Here is a 27,760-nt window from a genome sequence, read left to right on the forward strand (position 1 = left end):
GCCAGTGGGTCATTGTTGGCTCACTTCTGCATAACATTGAAGTTGTAAAAACTGGGTTGTCTAATAAACTAAATTTCATTTCTCTCCCCCTCCAGTTTTTGAAATCTAAAATAATTTAATCAAATAGAAAACTTATTTTGGGGATCAGCATTTCCAAAAATATGATTCAGAAATCTTTATGGTTGAAAGATACTGAACTGTAAGGAAAAAGAAGGTAAGGAAAGCCATGTGTGGCTAGGGGAAGAGAAAGAGTTTGAATGAAATTCTCTAAAAGAAAAAGCATAGAAAGAATCTCTACAGTAAATTTCAACCTTAGGCAAGAGGCCTAGAATATTCTGAAAATTAGGAATTGCTACTTGTAAATATGCGAACAGGAACTAATTTAGATGCTTAAACTGAAAGGGACTTCTACATAACCTTTTCAGCTATCAAAGGTCATCCATCCTTCATGACTAGAATTCTCTCCCCAGCCCTACTGCCCGTCCTGTACCCTGGCTTAATTTCTAACTCCAGAAGTGAAAGAGAAGGCAGTTAGCACAGTTTTCACTGGTTCATTCATAATTCATTCTGCAAATATCATTTGAGCACCTACAGTGCCTGCCATTGTATTCAGTAGCCATGGAAATACAATAATGAATAATTCTTCTGAGAATGAGTTTTCTTTGGTAGGTTCAGTTAAAAGGGTATATAGGACAAACAAGAAATAAAATAGTTGTATGGGTTCTGGATAAATTACTTCCCTATTTAATGCATGACATATAAATAAAACTTAGAAAGCAACTATACAAATGTATTGGAAAAATTACAACTTTATAAAAAGAATAGACTAAGAGCCAAGAAAAAGTCACATTTGGTTGCAGTATAGAGGAGAATCAACACCAAATTAAATTCAAATGGAAATTTTAACATAAGAGGAATCAACACCAAATCAAACATCATATTCAAAGTGAAAGATAAAGGGAACAGAATGCTTTCTCTTTGAGTACTTTATGCCAGGCATGGTCCTACACAATAAATTAATATACATATGCATATAATTTAATCCTCACAACTACCCAGATGGCCTTCTCCATTTTATCGTTAGAGAAATGGAAATTAAGGAACTTGCCTGACATCCTGCAGCTGATAAGTAGGACAGGGTTTGATCTTATTCCAAAAGAATATTTTTCCCTCATTTGCATTGAAATGTTTCAGAACTACTAATGAACTACATAGATGAAAAAATTTGAAGATTAAGTATTATAGTAGATAAAGCATTGAGATCAAACCAGCAAAAAATAGGGAAGAACATAGAAGTTTGAACTGATAAGTAGAAATCGAAGTTTTCTGAACTGAGAAGACCCAAGATTGGAAATAGAGGGTGTCCACATTTCTATTCAAAATTAATAAACACAAATGAGGAGCAAGACACGTCTTAGCTAAAATGATTAACTACAAAGAGGTTTTTTTTAATCTGTAAATTTCTGGGCAAAATGTTCAAGTTGTCATTCGTATATGATGGCAACAGAAAAATGATCTTAAAATATATATTCCTTTTCCCACTCAATAGATGGCTACCGAGATCACATCTAAAAATTTAGGGATTAAAATTTTCTTTCCCTCTCTTTCTCCTTTTGCCCCTCTTTTCCTTCCTTCCTCCCCATTCCTCCTCTATCATGGGCTTATTTACAGATACAACCTTTAGGAATGTAAACCATTGGGTTGGAACATGAGATTTTTGCCAGGCTACATAAGATTTTAGAAATAAATTCCAACTGTGGAGCCATGAATCAGTTTTTTGAAAATAAAGCTACGTTTTGAACATATTCATCTTTTGTCCAAATTGAGATACTACTACAGTGTTTTGAATGAATTTTCTTAACTTTGGTAGTTATTCTTTGTATAAATACATTTTGTTAAATTTTTAATTTTATACCACCAGTAAAAAAATGTTTAAATACTTCACTATTTTCAATTAGAAAGTGTATGACTAAAGAAAAATAGTGATTTTGATAAATAAATCAGTTGCATAAAACTAAGTCACTCAAGTAGTCACTTTGAAAAAAAGCTTAAATTAAAAGTTCTTTGTAGATGTATAGATGGGGAAATATAGATTTGGGGCCTGAACTATCACAACTTCCATTTAAAAACTTGAAAGAAACATAGATAGATGCTTAACCTTTTTGGTTAAAAATAGTTTATAAAGAGTTAATGCATTACTTTTACACCTAAATTGTTTTTCTAGCTCACATTTTGTTTCTTTTACTTCATTAGTTCTGTGTGATACTAGTAAGCAAGCTAACGAAAATGAACCTATAATGTGAATATATAATTTCAGAACTTTGAATAGCCCTAGGTTAAGAATTCTAGAGACAGAAATACATAGTTATTTGAATTTGTTTAAAACACAAGACTTGGTTTTATTTTGTAGTTTTTATTCTTAAACAAGATATGTGTGTTTTGCTGCTTTTTTACTGTGAACAATTTTTTTTTTCTTTTGGCCAATCTCAGCCATCCCTGCCATTCAAATGTAGTAATGTTGTCAGTGAAAATAACCCTCAATTGGGAACATGTCTGACATGATTTTAGAAGGTGATCACTTTGGTCAGGATTAACCTGGTATGGAGTTTAATTAGTAATAAGAAATTAGTCTTCAAAGCACATGTTTTATGAGGATGCATTACCATGTTTTTATTAAATAGGTGCTCATTAAATAAATGATTATTTGTTATGGGTATTGTTATTCATTACTTTGAAATAAATTCATATTTATAACATTGAAAGTTTGATGCATTTGGTGGGATAGACCTTTCATTTAACTTCGTAGAAAATATGTAGAGTTAAGAGCAAGTAGATTTTATACTTCTCAGACCCTCTACCTTCCTGCTGTGCCATCCATCGGTTTTTTTCCTGTGTTGGAAGTTCCAGGTAAAATAGTAAAGTGTTACCAGCTTTATGTTGCTTTGCCTCTCAGTGGTGGATTGTGCATTAGAATCCATTGCTATGTCATAATTTAGAATTCTGGTACTGTTTTAACCACTCGTGTCACCAGTACAGTAATACAAGATTCTTTTGGCAAAGTTAGATCCTAAGGTGTAAGAGCTTTTAACCTTGAGGGCCAGGGTAGAGAGCAGAGGGAGGAAAGGAGGGTCCCTAGCATCGAGAGGACCTGTCATTTAAAAAATGTGAAACACCGGTCTTCAGGAATTCTGAATTCTAAGTGGGGAATTGTAACACTTACCTGTAACTGATTTATTAGGGACATTGACTCAATTATATAGGATTTGTTAAATTTAATAGTTTTGCTGCATTCTACTATCAGTCAGGTGTCTAGTGTTAATTTACATGCTGTGCTACAAAATGGTCACACATATGCTAATTGAGTCTGTTTGTTAAGTAGCTTTTGAGGACACTGGTTTCTTATGACAGTACAGTATGTACTTATGCCTCAGAACTCAGTTGCAGCAACGTGTACGTATCTTGAAGATCAAAGGAGGAGAATTATTTGTTTCTTTTCACCTGAAGAAAGCCTAAGAAAAGTTGTCTGCACAAGTCAGGTGACAGTTTCATTTAGAAATAGTATAAATAATGCTATCCTGTCTGAATGTTTATTATTCAAATGAGCCAGTGCTGTGTAAACAGAGTCTTGTAAGCAGGACTGGATCTAGTAAATGTCCTCACCAAATCACACTTTTGAGATGCATAGAAAAGATTTTGCTGGTAAGGGCAGGAAATCTGAAACTATTAAAACTATACCTCACATTTGTAAATACGTTTTTATTCCATATTAAAACTATTTAGGAGAATAGTTTCAGGGGAAAAAACCTGACAATTGAAAAAAAACTGGGAAAAATCTAGTGAAAGGAAGAATGAGACATCTAGAAAAATAGAAATATTAAGTACACTAGACTCTTCCTGACCTACTCTGTATTTGGGTTGTGGATGGTAGAGATATAACACTTCACATCGCGGGGCCTGTACCTAACCTGTTACCCCTTGTTTGCCTTCAATTTCCAGATGCTGTACTTGCAATGAAGTAGTAATAGTGTAACCTACCAGAAGAAAATTTTCTCTCTGGACCATATAAGTGATTTGAATAATAATATCCCTAGAATACAGATAAAGCAAAAGAAAGACCTAATACTTGCTCTGTTTTATGAAATAAATGTAACAATAATGATATTCTAAGGGTCACCATTTAATACTAATTTTTTTGCTCAATGCTTTGTCTACATTTTCTCTTTTAGTTATCATAAAAATTTGATTTTAAAAAAAGACACCATGGAAGATTGTTTTTGTAGATGAGGTAAATTAGACTTGAAGGAATTTAAGTAACTTGTCCAGAGTAACCGAGCTAGTAAATGGCAGAGCCAGGATTTGTCTCGAGATCTGTTGTTGGATTCCAGAAACCATTCTCATTCCATTACATGAACATGAGTACTTTTTAAAAGATTGAGACGGTAGAGGAGAAATGAAGTTTTAATTTTTGTTTGTATGACTTAGCATAAACCTACTGTCAAAAGAGAAACTTTTAGAACCCTAGTCCAGCTCGTGCCGAGTGGGTTTGCAGCCAGGTACTTGACCTGATGAACTGAACTTGTCCTTTTTGTTCGCATCTGTATTTCTACCACTTTGAACAGGGGTCGGCAAACTTGAGACGGAAGAGCCAATCCTGTCCCTCACAACAATTTAAAAATTATTCGAGAGCCATAAATATATATTTACAAGTAAGGAAAATTTAAAGTAATATTATAACAAGTAATAATATTAATTATATCTTTATTAAAATAAGAAAAATTCACTTACGTACGTAGCCAAAGAGACGCATGTGGCTCGCGAGCTGCAGTTTGCCGACCCCTGACTTAGAATAATGCGTAGTTCATGGTGGGAGCTCATAAATATTTGTTGAATGGATGACTGACCAAATAAATGACTAGTGAGTGAAAAACTCTTTAAAGCTTCAATGCCTTATAAAAGATCTAGAGTATAGTATACCAGAGTAAGAGGAGTTTACATAGAAAGAGCTTGCAGTTATTCTCTATCCAGAAGGCAAAATTAAAATCAGATTAACCAATATCAGTTCCAGGTAAAAGTCATTGGCAAAATTTGGAGTCTAAATGGTAGGAAAAGAAGATTATCCAAAGTCTAAATAGGAAAAAGGTATTAGCAGAGACAGAGTTCAGGTGAACCGGTTCACCTCCACCTTGGCATTAACAGACTGCTGGAAAAAGATCTGAATAAGGGGGGAGGAAAAAAGGCAACAGCGTCACAGGATTTAACTTGCGTCACCCAGTGCATTATGGGGATTCTGTGTTCTTAGAAGCTATTGACTACTTCCACGGTGTAGTACAAATGACAAGGAGATCAAATAAAAAGGATGTTAGGCCTCATGTAAAAAAGTGGCTCATCATTTCAAGCTTCATAATTAAATAATTTAACTTAAATCATAAGACTGCTTTACCTTTGCCACAGAACACTGCTCGTTATTTTTTCATAATTTATTATTCAAGAGGAAGCAATTAAATTATTACACAATACTACCGAAGACAGAGATTAAGTGGCCAGTTTCGTTTAAAATGAAAGATGAATTCAGCAGCTACTTTGGCTCCTAGACTTTGACCCAAAATATTAAGACTGATTTTTTTAAAATAAGCTTGGAGATTTTCTGCCATTAGTCCTGAAAGTACTGTATGTTGTTAATTCTTTTGTTTCTCTCCTGAATATTCAGTTTTATAGGGATGTACTTGGAACTGTGTTACATTTGGGAATAATTATTCTAAAGGAAATAGTAATGGAGTGTATATATATTATATATATGTATGTGTATATACTATATGTTTAAAATATATATATGTGTATATATTACAATGTTTACAATATAAACATTGGATCTGTTTTCCTCAAGCGTTAGAACCCTGTTAAATGAACTCTTAATATTGATTTTTACAAAATGAGAAAAATAGAAGGGTCGGCCAAGTGGCTTAGTTGGTTAAGAGCTCGTTCAAGAGTGTGAGCTCTGAGCAACAGGGTTGCCAGTTTGATTCCCGGCCCAAGCTCAGCTGCCGCTGAGCTGGTGGCAGGATGGCTCAGCTAAAAAAAAAAAGGAAAAAAAATAGATATTTGAATTAGATGTTCTGAGGTTAATTTTTTAGGAAGCAAAATAGATTGGATGATACACAAATATTTTTAATGGATTTTTAAGTTTGTAAAAATTGTCATTACCTTTCAGCTAATATGAAAAGTTATCAGAATTAGTATAATTTTTTTTTATTGTTGTAAAACCTAGGCAAAATTATAAAGGTTTCCAAAGTCTAATGTGAAGTAAAAACAAAAACCTGTGGCAGGCTTTAAAAAGCCATGTAATGTCATATTAATTTAACTGTCTCACAGGAGCTCGTTTGGTTTTTCAGACAGCCTTGGTTATTACTTATGGATACCATAAGTAATATTTTTACCTTTAATATAATAATTTAACATTTTGATCTTTATTTTCAAAATAGTCTGTAGCTCTAGTATTGAGTTCCTCTTTGCTCCATCAGTAATTTAGCACATTTACTATTGATTGTGTGTGTGTGCTTGTGTATTTGTGTGTTTTGTTTTTATGTTATTTTTATTGTATATTCCTTTGGTTTTCTTGTTCTGTGTTGTGCTTGTGCTTTTGGTATTTTCAGTTTTATTGCATTTGGAATGAGAGAATAGGTTCTATAAAATTTTAAACTTGGGAATTATGTAGGTATTCTTTGGTCTGTTATAATTAAATTTTGTTAATATTCAGTGGAAGTAGAAGATGTAGTTTCCATAGACTCCAAAGTTTGATATATATTAATTGCATTAGTTAATTATTATGCCTGCTATTCCTTACCTGCCAAAAACTGAGGTTATTATGACAGCCCCTCACCATAATGCTGTTTTTGTCATGGTTTTTTTGCTATTCTTCAGATAAAGATTCATGATGTAAACCTCTTGAAAATGTAAAATGAACACCTTTTTACCATTTACTTTTTTCTACTTTGTCATATATTATTACTATTTTTAGTTTTTTAGGTATGTGCCCCTGATAATATTTTTGCTCATGCTTTCTTTCACATTTTCTCATCTCACTTTTGTTTTAGGTGTGTCTCAATAGCAACTTCTAGATGGATTTTTGTTGCTTGTTGTTTAACAAAATCTAAATTTCATTTTTTATATTTAAATTTGATAGTTAAACCTATTCATGTTTGTCATTAACTGATCAATTTAAATTTTCTGCTTTTTAGACATTGATTTTACTTGGTTTAAACTTACTTTCATTTTGCCTTTTTTTCAGCTATAGGAATTTGTTTTCTTGGCTTCTTTTTTTTCCATGACTTGAAAGATATTCATCTCTTTTAGGTCTACTAGGACTTGCATTTCATCAGAAAAAAAACTGAGTTTAAATTTTGCTAAGTGAACAAATAAGCAGTTGACTTTGGTTTTAGTTTTTCAAAACAAAAATATCTGTATTTTAATAGATTATAAAAGTAATGCATGCTCATTTAAAAAATATATATTATAATGAAATTCAGAAATTGAGAGTATCATAATCCTGTTCTCTAAAGATGAGTATTAATAAAATTGTTGTATATATTCTCTGGAGTTGCAACCTGAACTGCTTTATTTATGAAACCCTATTTTTATTTGAAAAAAAAACTGACAAACTATAAATTCAGTTATTCGGTCTTAGACATTTGGCTGACATTTTCTTAAAAATGAATTTAGTGAGCCTGTCAGTTCATGGAAAACAACTGATACTTTTTCTTGCCAATGGTAAAATTGGAGCTTTCAAGAGAAAATTCAGGTCAGGTTTTGGAACATTTACTTCTGCCATTTTGAGCCTGACAGCTTCCCAGTACTTAAAGACTTTTGTGATGAGATCAGAAGTGACTATCAGTGAATGCGATCGTTTTGATATTGTATAATGAAATTTGGAAGATTATGTAACTCAGTAAACCAATATTTTCTAAATGACCAATTCATGACATTACAAAATCATGCATGGAGAAAGATGGATTCAAAGTACAAACAGACTGATAGATTTTGATATAACAGAGTATAAAATTCACCAATAGTTTCAGACTCTACACTGTAAATAACCTTTAACAAACTACTACTTACTGAGTTTTGGGGTAGTGTCAAAGAAGAATATGCATAATTAACTGAAAAGGCTGTTAAAAATGTTTTACTTGTTCAGTTTCCATATCTGTAAATTTCCTCCCTATAGTTCAGCCAAAACAGTATATCAAAATAAGTTGAATGGAGAAGCAGGTGTGAGAATCCAGCTGTCTTCTATTAGAAACATTAAAAAGATTTGCAAAAATTATAATACAGTACCATCCTCACCTTTGGGGGCAGAAATAGTTATTTTGTAAAATCTCAGTTAACACACAATGTGTTTCTATTTGTTACTTCTAAATGAATTAATAAGTATTTAAAAAGCTTTCTACTTTAATTCCTAATTTGAAAAATACCCATAGATGTAACCCTATAAACAAAAAGCGCTTTGTGGCCCTGGAACCCAAAAAAGAATCACTGCCCTAGAAGCCTTGAGGTGCTTCCTCCCTTGCGCCTCCCAACCTCAAACGAGCATGGGTGGTATATTTTCCGATTTGCTGATACCCAAGACCGCCTTTTTCACATGAACATTAATTTGCTTGTGAAATGCACGAGTCATGATTTTTTTCTCTACAAATTGTAGATCGGACATTCTCCCCCTTTTGCCTACCACCAACATATTTAAAGGACGCCTCACACATTCTTCAGTTGGCATTAGTGTCAGTAACTCTCCTGAGGATTATACCTGATCCCCAGGCCCTCTCCAAATATCATTTTTATAGTTTCTCTCCCCCCTGGAATTCAGTTGATGTAGAGGGGTGAAAAATAAGAGACCAGGCTAGTATAATTTTCTTCAGCGTTCCGTGTTCTTTGCTCTTCTTTCCTCCCTTCCTATTTCCCTCCCTTGTAAAACAGAACATGCGAAGCTGTATTGATGGCGGGGGAGAGGGGGGAGGGCTGCTGAATTTCATCTGGAATACTGTGGAGCTTTTATGATATGCAGGCTCGGCTTCGTTGAGCTCAAAAAGTTTACTTTTGTAACCATTTCTGTTCCCTTTATTCTGGTTATGTCTTATTCATAGGCTTTAACTTCACACTTGTTATAATGATCTTTTTTTAAATCATTTTTATTTCTTTGTTTATGGTCTCAGTATTCGGGGTTAGTTTCTTAAGCTTGTTCTCAATTCTTACTGAGTTTTCTTTATTTGAGTAGTGTTACCTACCCAACTCAACTGACGTCGGTGCACATTTTAATTCTGCAACTGCAGTTTCAGTTTCCTCCCTGTGTTTCACTTTCTCAGCCAGCTCCTTTTGCCAATCAGCCTGCATCTCAGTTTGTTCACTTTGTGTATTTGTCTGTTCTCTTCGTAAGATAACTTTTTCATAGAAACCATGTCTTTTGGATTCCATTTTCATTGTGCTGTAAATGGTTTCTAAAATTAAGTTTCTTGAGTTTTCAGTTTAATATTCCTTTTATTTGCTGTATGATTCATTTTTTATACCCCCTTATTGTTTCTGTTCAGCTTTTTTGAGTTGTCTTATTCTATTTGTTTTCACAGAAGTTGGCATATCAGGGAATGTTTCCCTGAGAATATGTTACTTATACTGGAGGTCGGTTTGCTTCCCTTTTCAAGTTTGTGGACACAATTTAAATAAAGTCAGAGCTTCCAGACATTTAGCGTTAACAGTAGGGTTTGGTGTGTTCCCGCTGGTTTCTATTTATTTAATATCTTCATTGCATAGTTAAAAATATGAAATACTCTATTTAATATTTAATTTTCAAACTAAAATTTGTGGTACACTGAATTTTCCTGAGAACAATATTGCCAGATCTTACTTTCAGTTAATTTCACTATTTTACGTTCTCCAAATTTAGTATAATCTAATTCTATAGTTTACATTCCAGCATCTTAATCCAATAATACATTAGTTTCTGTAGTAAAGCCAGGCATAGGCAATGACTATTAGTCTTTTACAAACCACGTAATCAACCCATAAGTACCCTTCCCCACTCACTAAAGCAAAGTGTTAAGATTTTTTTTTTCCTGTTTTGTGACCTGATTTCTGAAACATTAAAATACAGGAAAATGTGTGCTTTGGAATCAATGAAATATGATATTGTTATATAAAATAAGAACTTTAATGTTACAAGGTATTTGGTATTAATCTACATATCCAGAATTAGAAAATTTAAGTATGACATATCTACTTAACAATATTATGTAGCTTTCAACAATGATAGGAAGCTATCTCATGTTAAATAATAGTGTGATTATAACTTTTTTAAATAACTATTTTCATAGGAAAGAAATTAAACAGACCGTAGTAATAGTTATATTTTGGATGGCAGGACTCACTAGCGAAAACATCTTATTTTCCAAATTTTATTTAATGAACATGTTACTTTTTAAATGTGTGCATGCTGGCAGTGATGTTGTTTGTAATACTTACGAAGCGATTACTTAGAATAAGTCCTGCTATACTGATTTCCTTGTTTTACAGTTTCTAGACTGTGAAATCAAGGAAATCTCAAGCAGTTTCTTGAAATTTGGATGTTTCAGTGATATGCTTGGGGAATGATGGGAAAGGATGGCTGGATGAGAGTGGAATGAACTAGATTTAAGACTATTTGAATGGCAGTGCCCAAATACCTTTCTAGAGCAAACCGAAGGAAGTTTCCTGAACACTGGTGGGGCTTATCCTTTAGTGTTTTCTTATTTATTTTATAAATGTCTTAGGTTAAGATAATGAAGATAGGCGAGGTGCAGCTGGAGGTGGGGTGGAGAAGCTGAGGACTAACATTCTTTTAAGTAAAAATCTAGCAAGAACTTGGCAGCCTGGAAAAATAAGATGACCATTATAAGATGAAGCTTAATAGCAATTATAATGTAATGGCCCTGCATATATACTCAGAAAATCAGTAACTGAAGTTCAGGATAACAGCAAATCACATAGAAAAAAAATATTTCAGTTACAGTGTGATGTGCTTGCTAAACACAATTAATAATTTAATGTGAAAATAGGGACTGTTTGTTTCATGTGTCCCTAATGAATCGAACCAGAACCAATAAAACAGTGATTTTTCCAGCATTTAAAGCAGGAAACGACTGACAAGTAAGGTCTTGAGTTGCCTTTCATTAGAGAGGTTGGGCATACACAAGCAAGGAGTCAAACACAGATGGCGGTTGAATTAGATGGCATTCAGAGTCCTTTCCAACACTGAGATTCTGTGCCCATTCAGACGCAGGAGGCATGGTTTTAAAATACCTCTTTGTGAAGTGGTAGTTGTTTGGTAAGCTACAGAGTACGTAGTGTGACAAAGATGGTATAAATGACTAATTCATTAAATTGGACTGTTATGCACAAGTCGCCCATTGACATTGCAGGTGAGATGTGTGTGTGTGTGTGTGTGTGTGTGTGTGTGTGTGTGTGTGTGTGTGTGTGTGTGTGTGTGTGTGTGTGTGTGTGTGGCATTGCCCTTTAATGGAGTTTTTGTTGAAGTTACTGAATAACAAATACCTAATTGAATAAAGATAAATATAGTAAGATACATAAAAACAACTATGGGGATTAAAAGAAGGGAATTATATCAAGAGTATCTGGGAAATAAAAGGCCTCAGGTAAAAGTTTCATAGAGAAAATAGATCTTGATTGGTAAGTAGAATTTCAGTGGATGAAGACCTGAGTGGAGGTAGGGTAACCGTGCCGAAGAAAGGCCACAGCATGAAGTTTGCCGGAAGTGGGGAAGCACTGGTGTGTTGGGAGCCACGTGTGTATGAGAGTAAAAAGGCCAGAATGGGAAATTGCTGTTGAACTGAAGATGTTTTGAGTGTCACTATGAGGATTTTCTATTCAACAAAAGGGAGCAGTTGAAATTTTTTTGCACAAGAAAGTGATGTGATCAGTGTTACACTCTTTAGGAACATTGATTTATTTGATTTATATTTGTTGAAATGTTGAAGGTGGAAAAATTGGGTAGAAAGATATTCAAATGAGAACTATTGAGGCCTCTGATAATAGTAATAATAGTGGTTGACATTTACTGAGTGCTTACTGTATGCCAGGCATCTTAATGTTTTCAGTGGAGCCACATGGAAGTGCTGTGTGGGAGGTACTTTCCAGATTAGCACCTCCTGGGAAGTTTCCACTTGGCTTATGGGAAGTCCATACACCATAATATATTAATTTCTTCACCCATAGTTGCGTGTACACGTGTGCGCATATACCCACTCTCCAAATCAGTAGACACCATATTGAATACTGTTATTTCTTAATTTAGGCCATTTATAATATAGCAATTACCAAGTACCAGATTTGGCACTGTGAAATGTGATTTTTACTGAGAAATAAAAAACGTCTAAGATGTAGTCTCTGACCCCAAGCACCTTTAAATTTTAGTTAACACAAAATATAAATACATGAAAAGCTAAATTGAATAAAAGAAATATTGGCAACAAGTTAAGTTATCGAGGATCCCCCTCATTGAGGCTCTTGTATCTGCCCAAGAAGGCAGCAGATTCATGGAGTCAGAGCCAGGCCTTCCTGTTCTAGGCCAAGCAAGGAGCACAGTGCCTAACTTAGGGTGGGCTCAGTAAATGTTCGTTACATTAAATCTAATTGTAGATAGTGTGTAAATCGAATGTAGTGTTTCTTCATCTATTAAAATGCATAACTACTTTTGTTAGTAAAACCACTCAAAGTAATAATAGATTGAAAAGTAAACATTTGGACTTTGAAGTGGATGTATATAATCTTACATTATTCGTGTTATATTAATCTGCCTGCTTGATCTAGCGACTATCTTCAGCACCCAGTAGCGACCATCTTCAGCACCCAGTCTCTTGAACTACTTTGTTTTCATTGCCAGAAGGGCAGAAAAACCTATTTTCTTGGTCTAGAATGTAAGAGGGGGAGAGGGAACAATTATAGATTGACATGATCACCAGATGCCTTTAACCCATCACAGCAAACAGCATGAAAACTAACTGAAAAAGACTTTAGGGTTATCTTCTCTGGCCACTGATTTTTCAGTAAGGAAGCTGTCTGCCAAGCTTGTTTCTTCTCCAGTATGGGCAGTAGCAGAGGTGACTACAGCCCAGGGCATCTGTCTGGTGTTAATTCTACTATATAATACTACTTCTCTTCATAAAAGTAGAACTGAAGTAGTCCATGAAAGAGAGGTAAGACTTAGCTAGGAAATGCATTCTAATAGAGGAAGGGGTTCCTAATATCTCAGGGATCATGGCCTCCTTTGAAAATCAAATGAAAATTTGACGTGGATTCTTTACCTAGAAAGTTGTATACACATACAAAAGAATTTGTGGGCTCTTTGAACATCTGTTCATATCAATAGATTGTCTAGTGGTCTGTAGATCTCAAGGAAATTACAGAATCAGTGATTATCATACCATATTCATGGCATCAGAAATAGATGAGACTGAATTAGATTTTAGGGTATTGTGCTCTCAAATAGTCAGCTGTCTTCCAAGGATTTACTCTAAGCCATAGAGTAAACAGGGCTCAGATTCCTGAAGCTTCCATGGGCTGGGGGAAGGGGAGAAGGCGGGAGGGGGGGGCAATAGCTCTGGATTTGGGATTGTGGGTTTTATAGTAAAATAGCACATGTTCATAGCATGTTCAAAAATTCATGTTCATGAATTTTTAGTTTGCCTGTTTAAGATTCTGCTTTTAGACAGGGAAGCATGTATTTTTTCCTCCTTGGCTATTTGGAATATTTCAGTGAAAAAGTTTGAGAGGTACTAGGTAAAGAGTTAGTGGGGCAGGCTATTTTATATTTTGTGAGTGGGTGAAGTATATAACAACTAATACTTATTTTGTGAAATTAGTTAATCAGTGAAGAATAAAGTTTTTGTGGGCAGAGACCCTCAATACCACTGTTTTGTACCCTTAACTTGCCTAGCTCAGGGATAGAAACGTGGTTCTCAGCAAATAGTAGTTGATTTATTGATGTGCAAGGTAAAACTAGATGGACCATTAGACCAGTGAGTTTCTAGTCAAATCAGAGAATTTATCACCATAGCTAAGGCTTTTGGGTTATTTAGAGAAATGAAACATGACTAACTTTTTCAAATGCTAGCAATGTCATTTAATTTTCAAAAAGTTGAAAAACTTGTCCAATGTCCAGCCCTAAAATGTCATGTTTTGGCATTGGAATAAATGATAGTATAATAATTAGGTTCACCTGCCAACACAGAACTCACCAACTTAACTGATATAAACTAGTTGTGCGTTATCACACCCCCAACCCCCTTATTTTAATGCTAAGAATAATTCCAGGGAAGATTCAGAAAAGCTAAATATAGAGATGGTAGAATATGGAGTAATCTTATGCCTCATCTTGGGTTCCATCTGATTTAGAATTTCACAGATTTTCTCCTTCCCACCAAAATCTAAATCTTCTTATTTGAGAGGCACCAGGAGCATGGTTCACCACGGTGCTTTTGGGTAGAGGGGATTTAATTTAAACTACTTACTAGAAAATATGAAGTAATAGTATTTCATATCTGCAATATTACACATATATGTTATATGTTACATACCCAGAATGTATCATTAATTTAGAGAAAATAAGAATAGCTTCAAAACAACTTACAAGAAAAATATGGTAAAAATAAAAAATTTTAATCTAATAAATCCTATGTTGTATATTTAACAATAGACTTTTCATACTGCAATGAAAGGAAGTAGAGTAAAATGAAACTGGATAAATTATTCTTGCTAAAAGGGAAAGGTGAAGCCACACTGGCCTGGATGTGATGACAAGCTAGGTTTGTCGTCCTGCTTTACCTCAGCTGTGTGTGGCACATAGAAGCCGTGTGCCACGCTGTTTGGGAACTGCCTGCATATTTATACACGTAGGGTAAGAATGCTTTTGCTGCCAAACTCAGTGACACATGGTATTACTGCATGGCGATGCCTTTAAAAACGTGTAAACTTGATCCCTATGGAAGTATTATTCCCCAAAAATTCTGTATTCAAAGAATTTTTATGTAGATATTATTACAAGGCTGTATGAGGATAACCAAATTTATCAACTGTTTGAATTATGTGATGACAATCTGAAATCATAATGAAGACTCCAGAAATTTTTAAACATCTTGTAGAAGTGGATGAGTCAGGAGAGGAAACAGCGAAGCAATAGGCAGAGAATAGGAGGAAAACTAGGATAGCGTGGTGTCAGTGAAGCCAGCAGTGTTTAAAAAAGGAAGGCGTGGTCAGCTTTGTCACTGCCAGGAGGTCTAACAGATAACCTTTGCATTCACAGGACCAAGGTCATTGACCTCAGCAAAAATGCTTATGGTATGGTGTTGAGGGTGGAAGTCTGGTTAGAATGGACGGTGACAAATTGGAGATAGCAAATATAGACAATGCTTTTTGGAAAGTTTAGCCATAAAAGGAGGAGAGAGAGAACAGTAACTAAAAGGTGGATGTCAGGTCCAAGGAGAAGTGTTTTTGTGTTGTTATCTATTTTTTTAGTGGAAGAGTTATGAATGCCATATTCTGATGAGGAGCCAGTAGAGCAGGAAAGGTTGAAAACACAGGAAAGAAAAGAGATAAACAAAGGAGTAAGCTTTCTAAGAAAACGAGAGGATGGTGTCCAAAACATAGGTGAGGGATTGGCTTTAGGTAGGAGAGGATTTATCAGTTGCAGGAAAGTGTTACGGCGAGAAGTTCCTGAGAGTTGTCTAAAGGCAGCCTTCTGTGCAACGGTATGAGGTTCTGTCTGCTGAGAATGAAAGGGTAGGAGGTGGCAGAGAGGTTTAAGGTTTAGAAAAAGTACAAGAGACTTAAAGTAGTCTCCATGGAAAGTAGAAGAGCAAGATAAAAAGGGAAACATTGTAAGATTGTCACGTAATGCTAAGGGACTTGGAATTGTGCAGAAAATTTCTCTCTTCTATTCCCAGAATCTGGGAGACAAAATTAGGATTAGATTTTTCTCTTTAACTGGTAATGGTTCACATAGTTGGAATCAAGATTACAGAATAGGTGTCTAACTTCCTCTCTCGTGGTGTCAGTAGTGCCTAGAATATGGGTGGAGAGTAGGGAGAAAGGAACTAGCTAGAGCATTATCTTCCTTTTTTATTTCACCCCCGCTGCTGAAGTTTCCATCTGTCCAGACTGCTGAAAACCTGGTGAAATTGTTACTCAAACCCCCTACATCGGTAAACGTATCACTGATCTCAAGTTACTGCTGCCATTACTAGGTAACTAATCTATTATCTGTGTTTGCTTGAAATGGAAGAGGTCACGTATGACTTCCAAGTCAATTGCTTGAATGACTTCACCATTTCCTCAATCAAAAAGCTTCTATTATATAAACGTTTGCTATGTGTCAGAAACTATAATAGACATTAGAGATCCAAAAGTCAATAATGGAGACATGGTAGCTGATCTGCGTTCCTAGAGGATACAGTTAGAGGCAGTTGGAATAGAACGTTACGTGTTATGACACAGGGAGGGAAGTACAAGGCACTGTGCGCACACCTGTGAGGGTCACATTGCTCCAAGTTGAGGTGGTTACAGATGATTTTCCAGGGCAATTTTAGTAATGCTTGATTCTGAAGGATAAGGAGGAGTTAGCTAAAAAAAGGGCAGGGGAGAGGAATGCTGTGAGAATTGAAGTTGGAAAGGTCATGGGCTAGAGCCTCCAGATTTTTAAACCATGTTAAGTTGTTCAGACTTGATCCTCTAGGAGCAATGGATAGTCATCAAAGTGCTTTTTTAAAAGGAGCGATGCGATCACATCTTGTGTTTAGAAAGATCCCTGTAGCTGCAAAGAATGGAGTAGGCAAAATGGCGCTGGAAGTTGAGATACCAATTAGGAGGTTTTTTCCAGCAAGCCAGACAATTGTTTTGATCTCAGAAGCCCATGCAGCTAGGGTTCTTATTGATCCTCTCATCCCATTTTAAAACTTCTTGTTCCATGTAGTTGAGTTACACTATAAAGAAGTCAAGAATTTTTCCTTCAGCACTGACAGTGAAGAAACTTGACCTCAAATAGCTTTTTGCTCCTTACGGATCCCATGGAGGTACTGTCGGTCACCTCTGGCTCCATCCTTCCTCAAATATTGATGTGATAAGCATTTCATTTTATAAGAACAGAGCCACAGAGATTTGATTTCAGAAAAATCTATTTCATTGAGGTATAATTGAAATACAACAGACTGAAGATATTTGAAGTAGACACAATTTGGTGAGTTTTGACATGTATACACTTGTGAAACCATCACCACTGTCAAGGTAATGATCACATCCGTTACCCTCAAGTGCGCCTGCGGAGTCTTTCCTGTTGCCCTTCCCGCTCCCTTCCCACCAGACAACCACTAATCTGCTTTCTATCACCATCAAGTAGTTAAATAGTTTATACTTTTATGCCCATACCACGCTTTCTTGATTACTGCAGTTTTTAATAATTCTTCAAATCAGGTAGTGTAGCCCTCAAACGTGTTCTTTTTCAAAGTTGTTTTGGCTATCTAGATTGCTTTTGTTTCCATATGAAATTTAGGGTCACTTTGTTAATTTCTAAAAAGAAAAATACCTGCTGGGGGAGAATTGACATCTTTACAATATGAAGTCTTCCAACCCACTAACATGGTTGGTTGGTTGGTTGGTTGGTTGGTTTTCTCTCAACAGTGTTTGGTAGTTTTCAGTGTACAGGTATTCCACATTTTTGTTAGATTTATCGCTATTTCATATATTTGGTTGCTATTGTAAACAATACTGTTTTTAGTTTTGATTTGCAATTCATTGCTAGTGCATAAAAATGCAGTTGATTTTGTATAGTGAGCTTGTCCCGCAACATTGCTAAAATTACTTATTAGTTCTAGTAAACTGGTAGATTCCTTTGGATTTTCTACATGGACGATCATGTCATCTGCAAATAGGGTTTTACCTCTTACTTTTCAAAATGGATGACTTTTGTTTCTTGCCTAATTGAACTGGCCAGAACCTCCAGTACACTGTTGAATAGAAGAGGTAAGAACAGGTGTCTTGTTCCTGATTTTTAAGGGAAAAGCATTCAATCTCACAAATGAAGTATGTTAGTTGTGGTTTTTCCTGTAGAAATCCATTAGGCTGAGGAAGTTTCCTTCTACTTCGCTGAGTTTCTACCTTAAATAGATACTGGATTTTGTCAGATGCTTTTTCGTCTACCGAGATGATCATATGGTTTTTCTTTTTTAGTTTGTCAAAATGGTGGATTATATTGACTGACTTTTCAATATTTAACAAACCTTGTATTTCTGGGATAAACCTGACTTGCTCATGGTGTGTTATCCTTTTTATATACTGTTGGATTCATTTTGCTAAATTTTATTTAGAATTTGTATTCATGAGAGATATTAGCCTCTGGTGTTCTTTTCTTGTAATGTCTTTGTCCTGTTCTAGAATCAGAGTAATGCTGACCTCATAGAATGAGTTGGGATGCTTCCCATTTTCTGGGAGAATGTGAAGAATTGGTTTGTTTGTTTTTCTTAAATGTTTGGTAAAATTTACCAGCATTGCTGTCTGGGGCTTGGGGGTTTCTTTGTGTCTTCACTCTTTTTTTTTTNTGTCTGGGGCTTGGGGGTTTCTTTGTGTCTTCACCTCTTTTTTTTTTTTTCCCTGATCACTCTAGACATTTATCAGTCGTATTGATCTCAAAAAATTTGTTTTTTGATTTCTACTTTTCTGTTTTTCATTTTAGTGGTTCCTGCTTTTTTTTTTTTTATTCTTTCCACTTGCTTACTTTGGATATAATTTGTTTTTAAGTAGACTTTCTTTTCTAGAACATTTTTAGGTTCACTACAATATTGAGTAGAAGGTACAGAGATTTCCACATACCTTTTTTCTCCTAGTTTCTGAAAGTGAAAGTGCAAAGATCATTAATTTGAGACCTTTCTAGTTTTCCTATGTAAGCATTTAGTACTATAGATTTCTCCATAAAGACTGATTTTGCCGAGGCCCTGCAGAAGAGCACCCTTTCTTGCCTATCAGTAACATATAGCTTTTCCAATATTGTCATTTTCTGTCTGCTAAAATAAGAATTGTAAAGTCAGTGTCTGCAGGGATAAAGGAGAAAGTTGAAACACAGCAGGTCCATTTCCTGTGCATTTTGCAGCTTGTACCAAGCAGGGAAGGAAGCTGTCAGATATTTTGATTCAAGAAAATATCTCTTTGACAAAGCCATCTTATGGATTACACACTGCAGGCATTTGCTTTGTTTCACTGAGAAGACCTACCTAGTTAATATTAGTAATGGAAAGGAAGTCTTAATAATGAAAGGAAAACTACTTTTATCTGTGACTCATTTAAGCAATCTCTACCTTCACCTCAGAGCCTGACATTTCTGCAGTTGTGGATAAAGACTAAGGTGGTACACCAAATTGCCTGTACTATTTCAATTTGTTTCTAAATATAAAGTACATTACATTAGATCACATCTTGGTTTATATTTCCGCTGTTATGCAGAAACCTGCCTTCACTGAAATTTGAATAGTCTTTTAGAACCACTATAAGCCAGTGTCAGGTACTGTGTTAGATACTCCGTATGAATTACCTCCCCTAACGATACACAAAAGCCCCATGTGATGTATTTTGATTCCCAAGATTTGGAGTGTAGCCTAAGGTCCCACAAGCGAGTGGCAGAGTGGGAGCACTGACCCTGTCTGCAGTGATCGTAAGCGTGTGACACACCTGCCTTCTCCATCTATATAGGGTGTGTTTGAAACAACAGCTGCTAATGGCTGTAAAATGATAGGGCTCTGAACATCTCAATTCAGGCTTGATGAGTTCACCAAACCAAGTTAGGTGAATAATATAATAGTTAAGGAAATTAATTCTTTCAGACATTTTGCTACTTGGTAAAATCTGAAATTTCTGGGCAAATACTGAACTGGAGGCAATATGGTAGTATAGAAGAGAACGGGTTTAGACCGGTCCTCTGTTACTAAGCCACATGAAACAGTTATTTAACCTTGCTTTCAGCTTTAGACTTTTCTTATGTTAAATGGAGATTTTCTCCTATTAGGAGCATTTAAAGATTAAAGATAATACGTGTAGCACAGTGCCAAACCTATAGCAGCTGGTCAGTAGAGAAGGTAATTGTGTTTGTTATTGTTACGATCTCTGTTAATCCTTAATGAATGAAGACTACTTTTTGAGGCCTTAAGTTCATTTTCTGATACTATACACCCCCATCCATCACCGGGATGAAGTCATGTTCCTCTGATAAGTATTTGTATAGCACTGAATTTGAAATGATATATTTAATCATGTGATCACACTAGATGGTCAGCGCCACGCCATCAGAAGCCATGTCTGATTTTGCTCCCCATTGTCCCCTCGGTGTACAGTGCCTGCCATACCACAGGGCTTTCGTAAATGTTGAATGAATAAATGAATGAATTCTTAATAGCTAATACTGATTACCTGTGATAATGACGTCTGACTCCATCAAAATAATGTGCTTTCTTTGACTAAGTATAATACATGTCTCCTGGTCTATGTAAAGTGCCAGTATTTGGACTCGTTAGTCATGTGTGGCCACATATTGACATGCTGATTGAACTTCTTAGTGGAACACAGTAACACATGTCATTACATTTAGCATTATTGCGTATTGTTCTTAGCTTGACTAATCATGATTTGAATTACCCTCATACTATGTGCTAACTGCTGTCTTATGCAAAATTTCATTAAAAGTTTTTGGTTACTTATATCACTTTGCCAGAAATGCAGTTATTTCATGAAACTCTCACAGCTTTAAGAAAGTAAAAATACCAGGTACCTTCCCCTCTTCACTCTACAATCTACATAAATGTTGTTTTCATCTGGCTTTTCTCTTTAAGGGAGAAGACGTCAACCGGACACTAGAAGGCGGAAGGAAACCTCTTCACTATGCAGCCGATTGTGGGCAGCTTGAAATCCTGGAGTTTCTGCTGCTGAAAGGAGCCGATATTAATGTATGTAAAGAACATTGCCATTGTAGAAAAAATTCCTGGTGTATGCTTTTGGTAGTTATTTTCTGTAGATGTGTAAAATACTGCATTTTAAATAAGAATACAGTCTGAAATTATACCAAAATTTGTGGAACTTAGATAGTTGGGATTTTTAAGAACAAGCGGAACAAGCTATGTTGTAAAGCTGAGGGCGAGGGTGTTGACCCCTTGGCTGTTGCTTCTCAAGTTCTGACACAACTGGTCAGTTAGCACTGTCTGGAGGCAGCCACGTGCTAGGACTCTGCCGTCATAGGATGAACCTAAACTAGATTTGTGAACAGAGGTCAGTAGGCAAGTTTTGCCGTTTGTAGCTTCTGCATTTCAGAGTTTGGGGAAGTGTTTAAGGAACCATGACAGCAAGTAAGATGAACATTTCAGGGGACACCATGTCACCTGGCCCAACTGTGACAATATTTTACCTCTGTATTGTTCTGTGTTCTACTCCTCTCTTTCCTTCCAGGACCTCGTTGGCATTGCTACATTAGTGAGGAGTAGAGACTCGGAGAGATTAAAGAACTAGTTACACAGTAAGTGGCAGAGCCACGATCTGAGCTGGGGTCAGAGCCCTCCTCTCCTTCACTCTGACTCCAAGGAGACTCGGGGTGGGCCTCTGGCAGCTCTCGAGGGGTTAGGAACGTGTAGCTGTAAAGTGACTTTGTATAGGAAGGCAAATAGGTAAACAGCCCTAATTCGATCAGGAAAGGAGGAGAAAGTGAAAAATGGATAAGGTGGTTTATCTCTTTATTTATTATTTCATAGGCTCCAGATAAACATCATATTACCCCTCTTCTGTCTGCTGTCTATGAAGGTCATATTTCCTGTGTGAAATTGCTTCTGTCAAAGGTGAGGTCAATTGCTAATTTTTATTGCTTTTCCCATTACTGTGTGACTGTTTAAGCTAAGTATTTGGTTGTTAATTTATTTAAATTTTGTTGAGCATCAGAGACAGAAAACTGGAAGTAGTACCTAGAATTGAGGTCTGTAGAACATTGTTACCCAAAATAGCTGGTCCACAAACTGTTACCAGTCCACAATGGGTAAGGAGCTTGGGCTAGAATATAAATCAGTACAGTCTCCTTCATCAAGAATAGCTTGCTGTGGAAAAAAAAAAAAAAAAGGTAGCTGAACTAAGCATTGTACTTGATATAGAAAATGTCGTGGCCTAGTAAGAATTTACAGACGAACCACACTTTGAGTAGCCCTGGTTTGGAATTTGTAAACTTCGTTTTTTGTAGTATGTACTGAGCAAGATTATTAGAAGCAGTTTGCTATTAATAAGGGTATCTTGATGATACTGAGATCATGGTAAACCTGGAGTTTCCAGTGTTTTGTCTTTGGCATTATAAACTCTTAGATGGAGTTCAGAATCCAGCTTCAGGGATTAACAAACAAGTTGCATCCATCCTAGCTCTATAGACAAGAAATGGAGATGCTGGGAGACAAGAAACCTTAAAGCACCAGTATGAGTCCCAAGCTTATTTCATGGCCGTACTCGGGCAAGTGTTTATAACGTTTCATTTGGTATTTTAAAATAAGCCCTGCTCAAAGAAGAAAGAAATAGAAATTAAATGAGTAAATGTATATAAAGCATTTTGCTACAGTGCCCTTCACGTAAGTGCTCAATAAATAGCTTTTAATATAACTAAGACTAAAGAGGATTTTATGCTTCACAGAGTCATCTTCAGTAAGATTTTTTAAAAATTGGGAAAGAAGGTAGCACATTTGTCTCACAATGAGAGCTTTTAAAAGATACTGTTCTGAACGCAGTTAATTCAGGTCCTCTAAACTAGGGTGTTTTACCCATAGCGTCATGGTAAACACAATTACTGGATTTCTTTAAATGTGTAGTTGTTGTTTTGCTAGTTTTGTGGGGATTTTTTGGTATATGTCAACAGTATTTTTTCAATACTACACCCCATGCTGATACAAGTGACGCAGTTCTCCAAAAGACAACATAAACGGAAGTATTTTGGGCCACTGTAGTAGATTCAGAATGTGTGGTGGGATGTGCTTAAAAAGATTTTAGTCATTGTCTTTCCTCTTACTGTCCATTCCTTCCCCACACTCAGGAAAAGGTTAAAAACCACCGTTGTAAACTACTGAATAAGTTCATCCCTGGGGGAATATTTTTGCTTACCGTATTAAAAACTTGTCGCAGGCTACAAATATTGATTGACAGTTCATGAAAAATTTATGTAATTCCAATATTTTATTAGTTAAGACTCTTTGTATTGCAAGTAACTAAACCCAGCTCACATAGGCTTAAAGAGATCTTGTTGACGCACATAACTACAGTTGAGGCTCAGCCTGACGCTGGGCTGAAGCCATAGGACCAGGATCTGATTTCTTTTTGCCTCTCAGCTCGCCTCCTCACCATGGACTTAATTCCCCTGTTTAATTCCTCAACCTATCTGCTAAGTGTATAGTTAAAGAAGCAGTTAGAAATACTATAGTGTATATTTGAAAGTTGCTAAGAGTAAATCTTAAAAGTTCCCATCACACACACAAAAAATACTAATGTGAGGTGATGGATGATAATCATTTCACAATATATACAAATATTACATCATTGTGGGGTACACCTTAAACTAATACAGTGTCGCCTGTCAATTATACCTCGATTAAAAAAAACCTCGTAAGTCAGAATAAAAACAAACAGAAATGAATGATTCCTTCCTTCCCCCCCCCTTTCCCTGACCTTTCCTACCAGCCAAGGGTTTTGTTCGCTGAAAATAAAAACCACCATGGATCCTGTTTAGTTTAGATCCTTAGGCTCTGGTCATTTACTAAATGAGATGCCACTAGCATGTTCTTTTTAGCCCTATCTCAAACTGTAGATCTGAACTATATTCCTTTCTGATATGCCTCTTTCCTATAGGACCAACAAAATAGGACACAATTATTCTTGTGCTAGAGAGGGCCTGAGCCATTCTATATTCCTTATTCCCAAAACATGATGTTTCGGGTCATGGATACCTTGTAGTTATGAGACTCCACTATTCAAGAATCTTCTGGCTCGATCAGCATGTACATTAGGTCTTAATATGTTATTTGAGAAGGGTCTCTATAAGTATGTACTCTTGCTAAATTATTGAGTTGTGTAACTTTTAACTAGCTTATTTTTTCTTTTACTTGTGCCTGTAATATTGTTCTTTTATTTGTGTCTGAGCCTTGATTTTTGTAGCTAAGTCCGTGACATTCAGAGATGGCTCTATTGATGGCAGATCAATTGTAACCATGTAGAGCTGTTATTTTAGATGAAAGATTTTTATAACCTTTATAAAAGCAACCTAGTAAAATTTAGTTCTGCTGTTTGAAAATTAATTACTTTGATTGTATTTTTGCATAAGCTTCTTTAATGGATACCCTATAGTTTTGTTAGCCACTTTTTTTTAATTGATTGTGCTCTTTTAAAAATCCATAGTTGCTAAAATCAGGCTATTCCAGTGCATTTTTTAAAATTACAATCAATTTTGTATTATGACATCTAATTTCTTCTACATTTTATCAAAAGTAGAATTCTTATGGATTATTATGAATTCATTTTCAAAGTACAGTAATACCGTTTGTGAGCATAATTCGTTCCAGAAACAAACTACTCATATTGCAAGACATCACTCGTTTACCAAGTTAAAATGTATTAGAAATGTTTGCTCGTCTTGCGGAACACCCACAAACCAAGTTACTCTCAATCCAAGGTTTTACTGTACTTAGTTTAAGAAGTTTACTAGTTTCATTGACATTCCTAGTATATTATCTAGCTCGTGTATCATTAGCCTAGGAAAAATGCCAAAATAATAAACAGAAATTTAAGAATTCAGTATGATCACAGTTAATAGGGGAAAATCACAAAAACAAAAAGCATTTGATTTCAAATACTCTAGCAATCTTCCATGTGACATGCTGTGTCACTTATGGACAATACTTTTTGATGTAATGCAGTGGAAGATGAAATTTATGATGCAATTAGGAATTTTAAATGTTTGATTATTTTCCATTAGCAAAAGAGGAAACTAACATGTATGGAAAATATATATGAAGTACTTTGTGTATAATCATCTCCATCATATGGATAAGGATACTATTTCATGGTGGTTAAGGAACTACCTGAAGTCAGACAGAATACAATGGAATTAAGATTACAAGTCAGAAGTCCATGTTCTTTCTCTTACTTAAGACTGCCTTTCAGAATCACTGTCAGAGACAGTTATGAGAAATGGAACATGTATATTTCTGTAGGTAAAAGCTATCTGGCCTGATTTTTAATTGCTGAGCTAGTTAGTAATGAAACAAATGTAGAGAACACATGTGAGACTTTACTTCAGGACCGAGGTCTGAGCAAATGCCGTGGTAATCCTCTCCCCACCCCATGACAGAAAAGATGTGTTTAAAATGAATCAGTATTGGGCCAGCCGAGTGGCTCAGTTGGTTAAGAGCTTGCTCAAGAGTGCGAGCTCTGAGCAGCAGGGTCACCGGTTCGATTCCCGGCCCAAGCTGAGCTGCCGCTGAGCTGCCAACAGGTGGCAGGATGGCTCAGCTAAAAAATAAATAAATAAAATGAATCAGTATTTTCTTTGGTCTATAAGAAGGGGTTCATTAGACAAGAAACTAATGAATCCTTGAGATACAGAAATCAGGTGAGATAGGGAATGATTTCTTCTGCAGCACATTACCACGAGCAACAGAGTATTTGTTGCAAAACGTAGGAGCTGATCCAAGGCTGCTCCAAGCTCAGATTGGGCAGCACCCCTGAGAACAAACAAGCAAAGAGCCGGTTGCACTTTAGGAAGAAACACATTAAACCCAATGGGAAAGACTGAAATGCAAGGAGCGTAAGGAAGAGATTAGTGTTTGTTTAGATTTATTCACATACTGACGTTTTTTAATAAGCTAAAACTACACAATTTGTTAAATAATAACTTACAAGATGGAAGGGGTGATTTTACCAAATCCAGAGAACATGAAAAACATTAGTAAAACTGGTAAGAGACAAGGGAAAGGAGACAGATGAAACTGGTAAAAATGCAGGCTTGAGGAGCATGCTGGGAAATTGAGCAGTAGCAGAAATTAAGACGCCCAAGGCCCAAGTGAGAGTATGAACAGACATCCCTGATAGAGAAGTGGCAACGGAACAACACAGCAACCAGTAGAAAGGCCAAGCTTAATGACTAGCTGGTTTTTATCAAAGCAGAAACAGACTGTGAGCATGTGTCATTTTGAACTATAATTATCTCAGTCTAATAAGATTCCTTTTCTTCGCTCTAAAAACTTAACCAGGAAAGTTTTGGAATAAGATATATAAAAGGCATTAGAAAAATATTCTGTAGTTCAGAGGTCAGCCAACATTTTCTTAAAGGGTCAGGTACGATTTGCAAAACATATGGTCGCTATCATACTTTGCCACTGTGGCTCTAAAACTGCCATAGACAGTACAGAAACGAATGGGCGTGTCTGCATTCCTGTAAAACTTGACTTCCAGAAACAATCATCTGGGCCATAGTTTGCTGACCACTGCTCTAGCTCATGATTAGATTGGAATTTAGAGTGCACACCGTTTCACAACTCCAACCCTCAGTGGTAAAAATGATACTTCCTAAGTAATACAAGTTGATTGTGTGTGTTCTGGATGCTTTTACTAAACTATGCTAGTGTTCATTTGTTGAAAAGTTTTATTATCAGTTCATGTAGCCAAACAAGAGCTTACAGGACAGTGATAAGGAGTTTTCATTGCTCATTACTGAGCTGGTCTTCCTGTTAAAACCTCAAACACCTGAGTGATAGTGGTGTTGCAGGAACACATTAATCATGAAATGGTGCTTTTGAGCTATGAAACTATCAGCTAGTGGACCCTCATAAGTCCAAAACTTATTTTTCACAGATACATATTTAACTTGATAACTTAATCTAGTTTCCATGGTGAAAGAAAGAGTTCTGTAAGAGAAATAATAGTAGTTTGCCTGTAGCATTAATACACAATGTTACACACTGCCTAATATTACCATTATTAAATGTAGTATTAACATATGAAAATTTCTATATTAATACTTAAATTCCTTATAAATTATTTAATGCCTTGTGATATATATATAATTATATATATAAAGGATTTTAAGAAATCAAGTATCTTTGTTCCCTAAACCTAAGGAGAACCATTTCTAAATAATCCACTGTAGCATATTTCGGGGGAAGGGGAAATATTTAAATGTTTACTTCTTTTAAAGATGTTAAGTTTGCCATAATTTAGAATTGAGACAGATAAACTATGTCATTTATTCTAGTATGTGTTCATATTCTGTCCCTTATATGGTAGTATACTGCCTTAAAAACGACCATTCAACTTTCTATATAAAAACAATTCTTTTGAATAAAGTTGTACCCCAAAATGAGAGAATCAAAATTTCATGAATTGAAAATTTAGTTTTAAAACATAATTACTGTTTTATTCTTAGGTTATAAAATAAACTGACAACATATTTAAATTGGTATAAACTGTCATTTGTTACTAATGATGTTTAGCATACTAAGCTATATCTGAGAAAGTCCAAAAGAAACTTTGCTTTTGTTTTCCATTCCTTCCCTGCTTCATACTATGTCAAAAAATTTATTTCCTTAGGAAATCTACTTTAATCTTAAAACAAGAAAATATATAACTGCTGATTATTGTGCAACAGTAACTTTGTGACTCATACCTGTTTGACTACTCTGAAGTTAAC

At 35.6% G+C, this 27,760-nt stretch overlaps 1 protein-coding gene across 1 annotated transcript in view; it reads left to right on the plus strand.

Annotated features, from left to right (window-relative positions):
* MTPN (myotrophin) overlaps positions 1 to 27,760 on the plus strand; it is a 54,366-nt gene that overhangs the window by 11,389 nt on the left and 15,217 nt on the right. Inside the window, exons 2-3 of the mRNA XM_019654813.1 lie at positions 20,898 to 21,011; positions 21,807 to 21,890. Coding sequence (XP_019510358.1) covers positions 20,898 to 21,011; positions 21,807 to 21,890 — 198 coding nt within the window. The remainder of the gene's footprint in view (positions 1 to 20,897; positions 21,012 to 21,806; positions 21,891 to 27,760) is intronic.

The sequence above is a fragment of the Hipposideros armiger genome, unplaced genomic scaffold, assembly GCF_001890085.2.
Source record: "Hipposideros armiger isolate ML-2016 unplaced genomic scaffold, ASM189008v1 scaffold_231, whole genome shotgun sequence".
Taxonomy (NCBI): domain Eukaryota; kingdom Metazoa; phylum Chordata; class Mammalia; order Chiroptera; family Hipposideridae; genus Hipposideros; species Hipposideros armiger.